At 40.2% G+C, this 13,161-nt stretch overlaps 1 protein-coding gene across 1 annotated transcript; it reads right to left on the minus strand.

Moving 5' to 3' along the window:
- Positions 1 to 224: 224 nt before the first annotated feature.
- Positions 225 to 12,492, minus strand: LOC109476757 (nicotinamide phosphoribosyltransferase-like). The gene is made up of 12 exons (XM_019777772.1): positions 12,394 to 12,492; positions 10,310 to 10,441; positions 9,525 to 9,623; positions 8,090 to 8,218; positions 6,627 to 6,785; positions 5,977 to 6,107; positions 4,540 to 4,624; positions 3,745 to 3,888; positions 2,717 to 2,843; positions 1,745 to 1,878; positions 1,073 to 1,195; positions 225 to 434 (listed from the first exon to the last, which is right to left on the minus strand). The coding sequence occupies exons 1-12, from the start codon at positions 12,451 to 12,453 to the stop codon at positions 309 to 311; spliced, it is 1,449 nt and encodes a 482-aa protein (XP_019633331.1). The 5' UTR covers positions 12,454 to 12,492; the 3' UTR covers positions 225 to 308.
- Between the last annotated feature and the right edge of the window lie 669 nt (positions 12,493 to 13,161).

A 13,161-nucleotide genomic window follows, 5' to 3' on the forward strand; every position in this document is an offset into this window, starting at 1 on the left:
AGATTTTGCCAAGACTGTGTCAGGGTTGACGGATTAGCTTGAAAATTTTCAGCCTCCATGATAGCAGGCCAAAAATTGAGGGTTTTGGGGGTCTTTGGGAGCTTTTATGTGCTATTTTCTGATTGCATACAGACAACATAGCCGGCCTGGTTGAATTACCCCCGTTTTTTAGAACTGGGCTAATCAGAAAACAGCCGAAGACCACCAAACCCCCACTCCTAACAAAGTTCCTGCAATTGATGGAAAAACAGGTGCTGGCTAGAGCCCTGCAAAAGGGTCCCATACAGAAACAGAGGGTTGCTATGTCACTATTTCGTAGCGTTCTTTTTCTTTTTCTGTTCCAGAACCTGTGGAATCTCGGCTCGTTCGCGGACCTCCTGCCACGTGTAATCCTTTAGGAGTTCTCCGTCTTTGAACACCGGTACGAGCAAGTCCTGTACAACAGAAAATAGTGGAAATATTCTAAGTCAGGGCTCAAAATTTATTCTTGGGAATAGATGTACATGTAGGTGCACTGGTGTACCCAACCTGAACAGTTGGAAAGGTCCAGGAAAAGTAACGTGATTGTGTGTGATTGTTGTGTGATTGTTGTGTTTTCAGCCGTGACAAAAGTAGGGTCTGTAGGTAAGGATTTTCTTTTTCTTTCTTTAGATTTCGGCAAAAATGATCCCACAAATAAAGCCTTAGCTTGTAGACAAATATTTTGACCTGATGTACTGAAGAAAAATTGCTTCTGACATGATTTTTCAGACTCATTCAGCCAGTTTGAAACTCAGATGTCAGTTCGAAAATTTTATAGTCTTACCAGACTAGGGTCGTTGGGATTTTGCTAGGGTCGGTCAGAAAACCAGAAATACATGTACAGCATTTTTTTCTTGGCCTAAAGCAACCTGCCATTACATCAGGAATCAATTAATGTTTGTTATTTTCTTTCATATGCAGCTTCAGTCACAGAGACTGTTCGTCCAAAATCAGACTGTATTCACACATGAAAGGCGACAGGAGAACCAAGACAGAGAGAGAGAGAGTGACAGACAGACAGAGAAAGAGAGGGAAGACTTATGCTTGTTACCTTCTTTGGGTCACCCTGTCCCTCCTGTACAGTCACATATTTCCCGTTCTGTAGCTCCAAAGTCAGCCGCCCTTTTTTGGACTTCTTGCCGGGATCTGTGATTGGCTGCTTGAACACATCCACCTGGAGTTGACACATAAATCATCCAATGAGAACTTTTGTCTGAAGAAGACAGTACGTACACATTGTACATGTGGCTCTAGGACTGCACTTTAAAGTTTGTATCTATTGGAGTAGTGGATGATGCAAAGTGCTCTTTGTATTCCGTGAATAGTTTCCTCAGGTTTTTTTAAGTCACTGAATAAAAAGAGACTCTTTTTATGTACCATGTACATATTACACTGACCACAAAGTAGATACAGTTCCCTATAACCGTGTAGATATGTAATATATACTTCACATTTGGGAATGCATCTATAGCATCGACACCCGTACTGCAGTGCAATGTGAACCAGTCAGAATTGCCCTGAGGAAGGTGACAGACGGTCACCGAAACGTCAGCTGAATTAACCTCTTGGTTGTGTGACAAGAACTCATATCTCATATTTCAATATACACCTATTTTCAATTTCCTATGCTCCTATTTTACATAGTGTCAAAGCCCCCCCCCCACCTACTCAGTGCACTCCCTGTGGGTTTACATTGATCAGTGCTTCCATCCAGGCTACTTACCCCTTCCCCATTCACCACTGCGAAGCTGCACTTGAAAGCACATTTCTGAGTGTCCCTGTTCAGCTTCTGTAGCAGAGCCCCTCCACTGCCAAAGGCAATGTTGTCTGCACTCCATTCCAGTTTCTTCATCCTCTCTGTGATGTACATTGTAATAAAAAACATTTTAAATTCATTTTTTAAAACTGTCTTGATTGCTAAAACAACAACACCTTGCTTGAATATAATTAAAGGCATCTAATATAATTTCAGGGAGGTTAGGCCACACCAATTTAATTTCTTGGTTAACGGATTTTTCTAGAAAAATAATGGAGCAGGCGGGCGAAAAAAAAATAAAAACAGGCCTAGGCATCCTATTATGGCCCAAAATGGTACGATAGGAGCCATGAAGTCAACACACCAGGTTCTTAAAAATTTAAATAATGAATTTTGAACTTTTAATGATACCACTGCATTGAAAGATGGAATAACTGTAACAACCAGGAAGAAAAGGACTGTTTTCAACTGTTCAGGGCAAAATATGAGCATTTTGCAGTTGATTCTGATTTTTTATTTTTATTTGCAAATCAGAAAAAAATGAAGCGGGCGAATCTGTTGACCAAGAAATTAAATTGGTGTGGCCTTAGACAAAAAACATTTCATACTGGAAGTGTTTGAAATATCCCCAAAGCAAGCCATGTGATGAGGTGTACCTTTATTTTTGGGTACCACCTATAAATAGCTAGAACCAGCCTATGATACTTTAACTGACACCAACACTCGTTTACCAGATACCTTTGACCCAGTGTTGACGTCACACTTCAAAGAAGCCACGTGACAAGCCTCACTGGGTCAGTCTACTGAGGAAGACCAGAGTCACTGGTTCGAAAGTTTTAGGTGAGAGAACTTCTTTGTATTGGATCAAATTTAAGTTTTAACTTTGTCATACAAAATTGTATAGACAAATTTAATACACCAATCAACAATTCTACTTACCTAGAATGCCAGTTAGTGTCTCATAGCTGATACCGTCTCCCTGGATGATACGTAGATATGGAGGCAGGACTTTATATCCCTTGGAATTTTTCTGTGTTCCAAAGGCCTTGCCGAGGATGGTTAGTACCTATGGGGAAGACAAAGCAAGCTTCTATCAGAAAATGTATTGTAAAAATTTCACTACGTCAGTGTGTGTTTGTACATGTTTCTGTATGATATTGACACAAACTGCCACACAATAGCAGTGACAATAGCAGTGCCACACAATAGCAGTGACCAAGTATCAGTATTTCATGCTTTGGGCATTTAAAACAGTGCAGAAACAAGTCCTTTACTTTTTGTGTGGTACCACTACATGTACATGACATTGTGTACCCCTTAAACCATTATCCCCTCTTATACATTGGAATAGTGTTGTTAAATACAGTACATGTACATCCATGCCAGTCATGTCTGTCCTTGGTGCTGAAAGATGTTTTATGCACACACAAATACATCAGATTCTGTAACGTTAAATGGCCTGAGTAATTGGAACTTGAGGTATGTAACTATGAAACTTCAAACCCTAAAAACTGCATTGGGCACCTTTGAAACACTTGACTGTACAACCATACAGCACTAAGAGCATACAGTGTCAGTGCTCGAAATTCATTTTTGGGAATAGGTGCACTGGTGCACCCAACCTATAAAATTGGGTGCACAAAAAGTTTTTTGGGTGCACCATATAAAATAAAATAAAATAAGTAGAATGTTAGCAAAAACTAATTATGTTTCATTTCTAAAGAAAAGTACTACTGCAATGATTTTAGTATTTTTCTGACGCTTAGAATTTAAGGACATGCTTTATACTACTATACATGCATCTTTACATACGTAACCCCATAAAAATATTTGGGTGCACTGGTGCATCCACAGAAAAAAATTGGGTGCACAGCTCCAAATTTGGGTGCACTAAGCTGCACATGCACCCAGTATTTCAAACCCTGAGTGTACATCTACTAGTATGTCAAACACCTGTATGTTCTTACCTTAACGACTACATCAGCAGGCTCTCCGGAATCTGGCCTGACGACTAGAGTAGAGTTACTCTCTCCTCTCTTCACAATCAGGTTTTTCAGCTCCTTCCCCCACAGGTTCTCGCAGGCGTTCCAGATGTCGTAGCTGTCGCTCACCTGCAGGTGCAGTCACATGCCAGGCATTAACATGAGTGTAGCGTGCATAGTCCAGTGGTTAGCAACCCTGCCTCTGTCCCAAGAGGTTGGGAGTTCGAATCCCAACTGTTGTCGCTCACCCGACATGCATGCTACTGTATATGGTCGCAGTCCTTAGGACAGGATGTTAAGCTGTGGTCCACTGTTCATTGTGTTTGTCGAAAAGAGCTAGGGGGGAATTTCCCCAGTACAATGAACCTGTAAATAGCGTTTCAACCAGTGGGGGATTATTAGCTCTTCATTGAGCTAAACTGGATCAAGATCACTTTGATTCTTTCTCTTGGCCTGGCTTCGTTGGCAGCAGCAGAATATGCACAGAATTTTAAGTGTTTTCGGCGACGCCTCAGGGGGGAGCCTAATGGTACAGTATTGTGTGCAGTTTGCAAAAATTCTAGGAATTGTACAGGCATTTTGTCCACAGGAATGGAATGTCCACAGGAATGTCTCACATCTCTGGGATTTTGCTGACACACATCTATGGTTCTCAGTCAAACACTCATTTGCAACAATCCCAACTATTCCTTCAGTATGATAGCTACTGGCAGAGAAAAGACAATCTTCACCCTAAGAGTAGCTGAGACTAGAGAATCATCCAAGATGTTCCATACTTACACAGGCCACCAGGCCTTTGGGAAATCTCGTCAACATGTTCTTAAAAGCTTCCAGTTCACCAGTCTTTCCCCAAGCTGTGATTGTACTGAAAAAAAAAGAACTGCTTTTAAAAAAAGCCTGCTGGGGGCCATGATGGGCTAAACTCATGTTAAGGTTCAGGTCTGGATTCAAGTCCTGAGGTTTATTTTATTTTATTTTTTTTATTTTATTCACATGGATTTTTGAGCATTGGATAGGAAGCATTTGTTGTGCTTGTGTGAATCCGCTGCTCATAAAACATAATACAAAAGTAAACATAAAGATGACATAAAGTATAACATAAACATTAAATGAAAGTGGCTGGCGCACCAATACCTATAACATAACATTAAGGAGATTGGTCAAATCTTCCAGAGTGATGGATATAGTTGAACACAATATCAAAGATACGGCAGTTAGTAGAGTATGGGAGGGAGGGGCTACCTGTAAGAAGTAAAGTACATAATGTGGCGTCATTTGCGTTGAGTGGATCGGAAGGGAGTATGTTTTCAAGATGAAGGCAAGATATGGATAACAACATTTTGGAATTTCAGTATTATAAAATTTGCAGTGCAATAAATAGTGATCTGGTGTCTCATTTGATCATGTCATATGAGGTTTAGAGTATTAGATTGCACATACAATGTACTGTATTTGTACATAATTGCATGTTAGCAAAAATTTTGTAGTGCATACTGCACTACCAGGGTTTAAAAACAATACAATATATAATCAAGATGTATTGTTTGCACAACACATCTGGGTGAAACTATGGCCACATAATTACAGAGGCTGGCAATGTTTTCCTCACTTTGCAGCGCAGATTTTTTGATGTATCAATGGATTCTAAAGGCTTTTGGTGGTTTAGAACAAAAAAAGGGAATGTGACATGATTTTGTTTTCAACTGGTTTCCAACATTCAGTTTTTTTTACTGGAACTGGTCCAGTAAACCGTAGCTAGTGCTGTGTACCTAAACCCACATTTAGGTTCAGGTCCGGATTCAAGTCCAGAGGTTTAGGTTCAGTTCTGGACTTGTAAGTTGACCTACATGTAATCTCATGGCATATACAAAATTGCATGTTGGCAACCTTGCAATGTTGTACGGGCAAAACTGTGGCCACATAACATGGAGCCTGACACTTGACGATGCCCGACGTATTGTTTTCTTCATTTTGCAGCACAGATTTTGCAATCTATCAAAGGTTTTAGGTGGTTTGGAAAGAAAAAGGGTATGTGATATGTTTTTTTTTCATGATAAGTCTGGAATCTGACTTTAAGTTTTTTTTTGGACTTGAAGTTGAACCTAAAAATAAGTCCAGAACCGGTCCAGCAAACCGGTACACAGCACTAACCGTAGCACTATTCAGCAACGTTGGTTCAGTGGTTTTGCCTCTGAAATTACATCGTCTGGTACTAACCTGTGCTCAGCGGCTGGAATAGAGAATCCCGCCATGTCTGCTCCGTAGTACTTCCGTGCCATGACCAGACTCGCGATGGTGTCTGTCCCCATGAAGTTAACCAGGTGAGCTGCTCCACCAATAGCAGCTGCCTATTGTTTCAGAACAGACATTCAGTAAGGCCATGTTGATTTGATTATATGGCTCCACCAATAGCAACTGCCTATTGTTTCAGAACAGACATTCAGTAAGGCCATGTTAATTTGATTATATGGCTCCACCAATGGCAGCTGCCTATTGTTTCAAAACAGACATTCAGTAAGGCCATGTTGATTTGACTACAAATTTATTGACCATACTGTAAATTGTACAGAGCAGCTGCAAAATGAGCAAATATATGCCATTTATTGCAAGAATATTATGGAAAACAATACTAATGTCATACTCATAGAATACCAAATTCGGGTCCAAAGGAAAAGAAGAAAATATGAAGAAATAAAAATGAAGAGTCTATTTTTCGCCATAGAATCAATGAATCAAATAACAAGAATCACAGAAAAGAAGAGACATGTTTAAGACAGTCTAAATACAGAAATTACTGCTCAATGTCAAGCAAGAACTAACAATACAATTCTGTTCTGTTAAACAATTTTTATTAGTGATAATATTACCTCAACAGCTGACACTCCTCTGAAGCCGAAGTCGTGTAGTTTGAACGGCAGTCCGTCCATGTTGTCTGCCGTCTCGTGTAGGAAGTTGGCGATGATTTTCTTCTGTTCTCTGGAGTTTGTGGCGACAGTCATCGGGTACCACACTTGTACCAGTAGTGTCTGTAACAACGGGATCCAACTTCTCCTTTAATCTTACTACATACTGAACAGTTTTTAATAGGATCCATACTGTCTTCTCAAAGTCAATGTCTGAGTGGTGCAGGTAAAATTTGTCTGGTGCATAAGTGCTACATACCTAAACCCACATTTAGGTTCAGGTCTGGATTCAAGTCCAGAGGTTTAGGTTCAAGTCCGGACCTAAACACATGGCATATACAAAATTGCATGTTGGCAACCTTGCAATGTTGTCTGGGTGAAACTTTGGCCACATAACATGGAGGCCAGTACTTGTTGATGCCCGCAGTCGCAGCAAAGATTTTGCAATCTACAGAAGGTTTTAGGTGGTTTGGAAAGAAAAGGGGTGTAATGGTCTTTTATGGTAATAAGTCCAGACTCGGTGTTTCAGACTTTTGTTTTTTTTTGGACTTGAACCTAAACATTCTTACAAGTCGGGATCCAAGTCCAGTGAACCGGTACACAGCACTACTGGTGCAGGTTATCTGCACTAATGCAGGTGTGTAGAAAAAAACTATTTTGAGCCCTACAAAGGGATATTTGTATTGGTATAGCCTGTGTCTGTAACGTTATTGGTGTAAAACCAGCCTCGCAGGCACGTGGCGCGGTGGCGGCTAGCTATATTACACCGAACGACCTGTAATAATTTGTACATTTAACTGAAGGTGTTGTTTAAAGCTGTTTACATGTAGTGATGATGCTCCAAGTTCCAACTGTACTTGGTGGCAACAAGTTCAATTATAGTTCTTGGAAAATTTGAGTTTTTGAACACCTCAATTCTTGGTTGATAACTCTGATATTCTTCTTCTCCTTGATGCCCAACATATTTGAAGACATGACTGTTTCTTGCTCTTTTCTGGGCTGGTATTAGATACTCAGTAGTTGGTACATCCACCGGTTTATTACATGTACTATGTAGTCATTGTGGCGTCTGTGTGGTGTAGTGGATAGAGCGTCCGACTGTCAAGCAAGAAGACCCAGGTTCAATCCCCAGACATGTCCGGACATGCACCAAGACGTTGTGCCCTTGGGAAAGGCACTTAACACGCATTTCCCCCCTCAGTTAGAGGGTTCCTGGGCCCTACTAGGGTTTGGGTTGGCGTTAGGAAGAGCATCCAGCCGTAAAAATCTTGCTTCAAAAAAATACTTGTACCTGGTGCAAGCACGTCTAACCCCCAGTTGGGGAAAAATGACGTAAAATTCGGTTAAAAAAAATTTTGTAATAAAGTCTGGGCATTTGTATATCTGTACAAAGGTTACCAGTGAGTATTATTACTCAGTTTTCTTACCTCAAACCAGTTGGTAAGCCAGAAGCACTTAGGGTCTGTGTTCTCCACAGTGAAGAGGACGTTCTTGACTGGGACGACTGTTCCCTCTGGTACAGCTTTGATGAGCAGCGGCAACTTTCCTCCATGGTGCTGGGGACAAAGAATACCAGTCAATTCTCAAGTATAGATATCAGTAAGGCCATGTTGATTTGATTATATAGCTCCACAAATAGCAGCTGCCTAATGTTTCAGCAGAACAGACATTCAGTAAGTCCATGTTGATTTGATTATATAGCTCCACCAATAGCAGCTGCCTAATGTTTCAGAACAGACATTTGTAAGGCCATGTTGATTTGATTATATTAGCTCCACCAATAGCAGCTGCCTAATGTTTACCACTACCCTGGGTGCCACTCAATTTGTAATGGCAATCCCGAAAAAACATCTCCTCAATACTTTGCACTGTTAAGATTTGACTGCAAACTTCTGTAAACGCATTGAAAGCTCCCCCAATCCCCCAAATCATGGCAGCACCTCTCCCAAAATGTTCAAGTTTAGGTTTTTCCCTAAGGCCACACCAATTTAATTTCTTGGTTAACGGATTTGCCCACTGATTTGCAAATAAAAATAAAAATTCAGAATCAACTGCAAAATGCTCATATTGTGCCCTGAAAACTGTCCTTTTCATCCTAGTTGTTACAGTTATTCCATCTTTCAATGCAATGGTATCATTAAAAGTTCAGAATTCATCGTTTAAATTTTGAACCAGCCTGGTGTCTTGACTTCATGGCTCTTATCGTACCATTTTGGGCTATTATATAGGATGCCTAGGCCTGTTTTTATTTTTTTTCGCTCGCCCGCTCCATTATTTTTCTAGAAAAATCCGTTAACCAAGAAATTAAATTGGTGTGGCCTAACTAGTCTTAGTACATGTATTAAATGGAAATTTGCTGATTTTTCATCAACCGATTAGGGAGCTCGAGCACCTCTCCCCTAAGAATTTTTGGGGAGACTCCCATGTAACATTACAACAAATTGAATACAGAAAGTATAATTTCTGGTCATTTCTTAAAGTTGAATCAATGATACTCCACTGTAGGAAGTGGGGGGGGGGCGAAAATATGACAGTCCTTGTGAGTGTGTTTCAAAGCCGGAAACACAGCTGTCAGCCATGTTTGTTTACATTCTGGTATTTTGTGGTGGTGCCACAAAATGAGTGTTTTGTTGTAAATGTCAGAAGTGTGAGACTTCAACAAATATGTGGAAAAGTTGATGTACTAGTACTATAGTAATTACAATTACATGAATATTTCTTTAAACATTAAGATATTTCAATTTTTGGTAAAAAAAATGTTACTCAAGGCCTCAAAGCAGATGCTAATGTTGGCCTCCTCAAACCTCCAAGAAGAAGTATTCCACACATTCCAGGCTACATGTAGATAACAGCTACACTTACCTCTACGATATAGTTCCACCCTTCCTCATTGAAGACATCCTGTTTAAAGTGTTTCTTGTAGATATCCTTAGCCTCTGCAATCTTTTCCCTTGTGACAACCTACAAGTTGTACAACGGTGCAATAACATGTGAAGAAATGTAACATTAGTATGGAGTAGTGCTGCATACCTAAACCCAATTTTAGGTTCAGGTCCGGATTCAAGTCCAGAGGTTTAGGTTCAGTTCCGGACTTGTAAGTCCGAACCTAAACCCATGGCATATACAAAATTGCATGTAGGCAACCTTGCAATGTTGTCTGGGTGAAACTTTGGCCACATAACATGGAGGCCGGTACTTGACGATGCCTGATGGCAATGTTTTCTTCATTTTGCAGCAAAGATTTTGCAATCTATGGAAGGTTTTAGGATGTTTGGAAAGAAAAGGGGTATGTGAAATGGTCTTTTATGGTAATAAGTCCGGACTCGGTTCTTGACTTTTAGGTTTTTTTGGACTTGAACCTAAACATTCTTCCAAGTCCGGATCCAAGTCCAGTGAACCGGTATGCAGCACTAAGAAGGGTCCATTCCATGAACAAGACCGAGGGAGAAAATTTTGTAATTATAAGGACACCACCAAGAACGAAACTTTCTGTGATTCCAGAGTTGAATACTGCAGTTGTTCAGTTAGGATAAACATTCGACAAATCAAAACAGTATTTTTTTTTACAATATCATTAATGAAATATAATATCTCTTCTTCAAATTTTGGAAACCATGGCCAGCTATAGTTAAGGGGTCTATACATACCTGCCCAACCAGCCATCTCTTTATAAGGTACTGCAGTCCAAAGAACACCGTCTCCTTAAACTTCCCACCTCGGCTTTCAAAGTAAGAGAATATTGTGGTTGTGTCTGGTGGGTACTGCATGTGATGGGTCACCTACAGAGGATGAAAAAAAGGATAACTTTATTTCATGCACTGAAATTAACAGTTGATACTCTCAGTGGTCTAATCCTGATAAAGGTCTGCATTCAAAAATATCTTAAATTAAAACTTAAAATTCTTTGAAGCACATGAATATTAAGGGACCAGCCATCATTTTTTTACGATTGATTCTGTCATCAACAAATGTAAAACACAGGAACATGCCGTGAGTCCTGGGAATTTTTACCCTATGGCACTTTGCATCTTGGGAATGGGAAATGATGGCTTGGTGGAACAGTTCAGATTCAGACAAGTTTTTAAATCTCTTTGCTAGGAGGGCCCAAATGAAAATTGTCTGCAAATCATTACAATTCCTAAAAATCTTCTTTTTTTAAAAATATCTTTGTGTCATGGATGACGAAACATTTTTCAAACATGCTTATCATCATCAATATCTTACTCATCATCTGCTCTGTCATCAGTATGACTACCAGTAGTCAAATTCAAAGAGTGATGATCCAAAAAGGGCATTAAGCAATGTAATACCAGGGGCAATGAGAAGCAAACATGTAAAAACTTGGTCCTCAAATTATACAACATGCTTAAGTTAAATTACAACATACAGTAACGGGGCCTGCATGCCCTTTTCCATTTTAATTCTATGTGGAGCGTAGACGGACCGATCTAATTCAACGTAGAGCGTAATTGCCGTATTTTGTAGAGCGTAATTCGCATTTAATTCCACGTAATGCGTTGTAGCCACTTAGAATTTATCATAAAGAGTAATCGCTACTGTAGCGACTGCGTAATGTGTAGCCGGCTCTCAAAATTTAGCGTAGAGCGTGGTCGGGACCCCCTCATGCAGGTGTAAAAACCGAAAGGGGCGAGCATGTCACAACCGGGAATCGAACCCGAGTTGTCCGCTTGGCGGTCACCAACGCTAACCATTACACTAAAAGGTCGCACGACCATTTAGCATGGTCAGTTAGCACTGTTACACTACTCCCCCTTTTCTTTCAAGATTCGTCCTCGAATCTTCCGAGTCCGACATCCCTGGAGCTGCCACACTTATCCTCAGTGCCAGTACTCACAGGGCCCACATCGGGCGCCACTGTAAAAACCGAAAGGGGCGAGCATGTCACAACCGGGAATCGAACCCGAGTTGTCCGCTTGGCGGTCACCAACGCTAACCATTACACTAAAAGGTCGCATGACCATTAATAGCATGGTCAGTTAGCACTGTTACACAGGCCCTCATTAAGCTATGATCAAGAGAGTGGTGATTTTAATCAGGTCTTCAAAGTAATATCAGGGGCAATGAGACGTAAACATGTAGAAACATGGTCCAAAATTATACAACACATGCATGCATATAAGATATGTAACTTGTGGTTTTACAAGCTCCTTGCTTACTCTGCAAAATGCAGTTTTAATGTCAAAGAGATAACAGAGAGACAAGTTAAAGTCTTGGTCTTCTTAAGAATTTTCTAGCGACATTGGACCTCTCTCTATGGTACCAAACCTTGACTATACGTGTTTATGATCTTTGTACTTGTCTTACTCTTAGTTTCGGTTCCTGTTTCGCCGCCCCCCTCCCTCCCTACATGTTTATAGTTGTTGGACTACTTCATCTTTGCGTGTCTGTAGAAATGATTACATCTTCCTTTCATACCATCTACGTCTAAATCACAAACATCCACAATGTAAGAGAACAACGTAACGGCATGTTACATTCTCTAAAGGTGGAACCAAGCCATGGGAAATATACTTTTTCCTGCGAGGTTTTTTTTTGCTGTCAAGAAATTTGGTGACAGTAGTCGGACTAACTACACCCAGCCACGCCTCAAAAACAACAAAGTTAAGACATCATAGCGGCCTTTCTACGCTCTCATTCGGCCACAGAAGTATCCAGTTGCCTTCTGCACTTAAGACACGTTGTCTAAGACGTGGTTGTGAGGTTATTTTACCTTGTAGGAGTCTGTAATAAGAAGAACATTGTCCATGCACGGTCCGACACAGGTCGCCATGATGATTCTCTGTGTGTCGGGCAGGTTGTTGCACGCCGTGTAATGACTAAATTAGACTGTACCAAATCCATCCTGAGGGGTGGCAAAAGCCATTCAAGTACTCTCCAAGCAGAGGTTTGGGGTTATATTTGGCGTGTTTTTAGGCTTTTTTTATCGGGGTTTCTCTTTTGCGCTGGATGTTGGTTGGGTTGGGTGAAAAAAAAATCCAGTGCAAAAGAGAAACTCCGATAAAAAAAGCCAAAAAAACACGCCAAAATAACTCCAAACCCAAACCTCTGCTTGGAGAGTATCTGTCGGGCAGCTTCACAACGTGGATTTTATTAAAAGACAAGAAGCGAGAATAAGTTGAAATTGTGCATACATAGGATACATCTTCAACTTATGCAAAGTGATGAGTTTAAATGAACTATTTAAAAAAAAAACACTGGAACAAAAATCCGAAGCGATTTCATGGCTCATATTTATTTTTTTGGAGTCAACCTCCTTGGTAAATCCCAAACACTTTGCATATAAAAAATTATAATGTATAAAGCAATTGCATTTCTTTATAAATGTTTCTCTTTTTTGTCTCGGTCAAAACAGACCAAGTTGTTAGCAGAGGGAATTTACTTTGGTTTAATATCAAGTTATCATTCCTTTTTTATTTATTTTATTTAAAGATCATTAACGTTACATAGAATATCTTTTAACGATGCCGATTACATTTTC

This window comes from Branchiostoma belcheri, unplaced genomic scaffold, assembly GCF_001625305.1.
Source record: "Branchiostoma belcheri isolate BF01 breed outbred unplaced genomic scaffold, Haploidv18h27 scaffold39, whole genome shotgun sequence".
In the NCBI taxonomy this organism is placed as follows: Eukaryota; Metazoa; Chordata; class Leptocardii; order Amphioxiformes; family Branchiostomatidae; genus Branchiostoma; species Branchiostoma belcheri.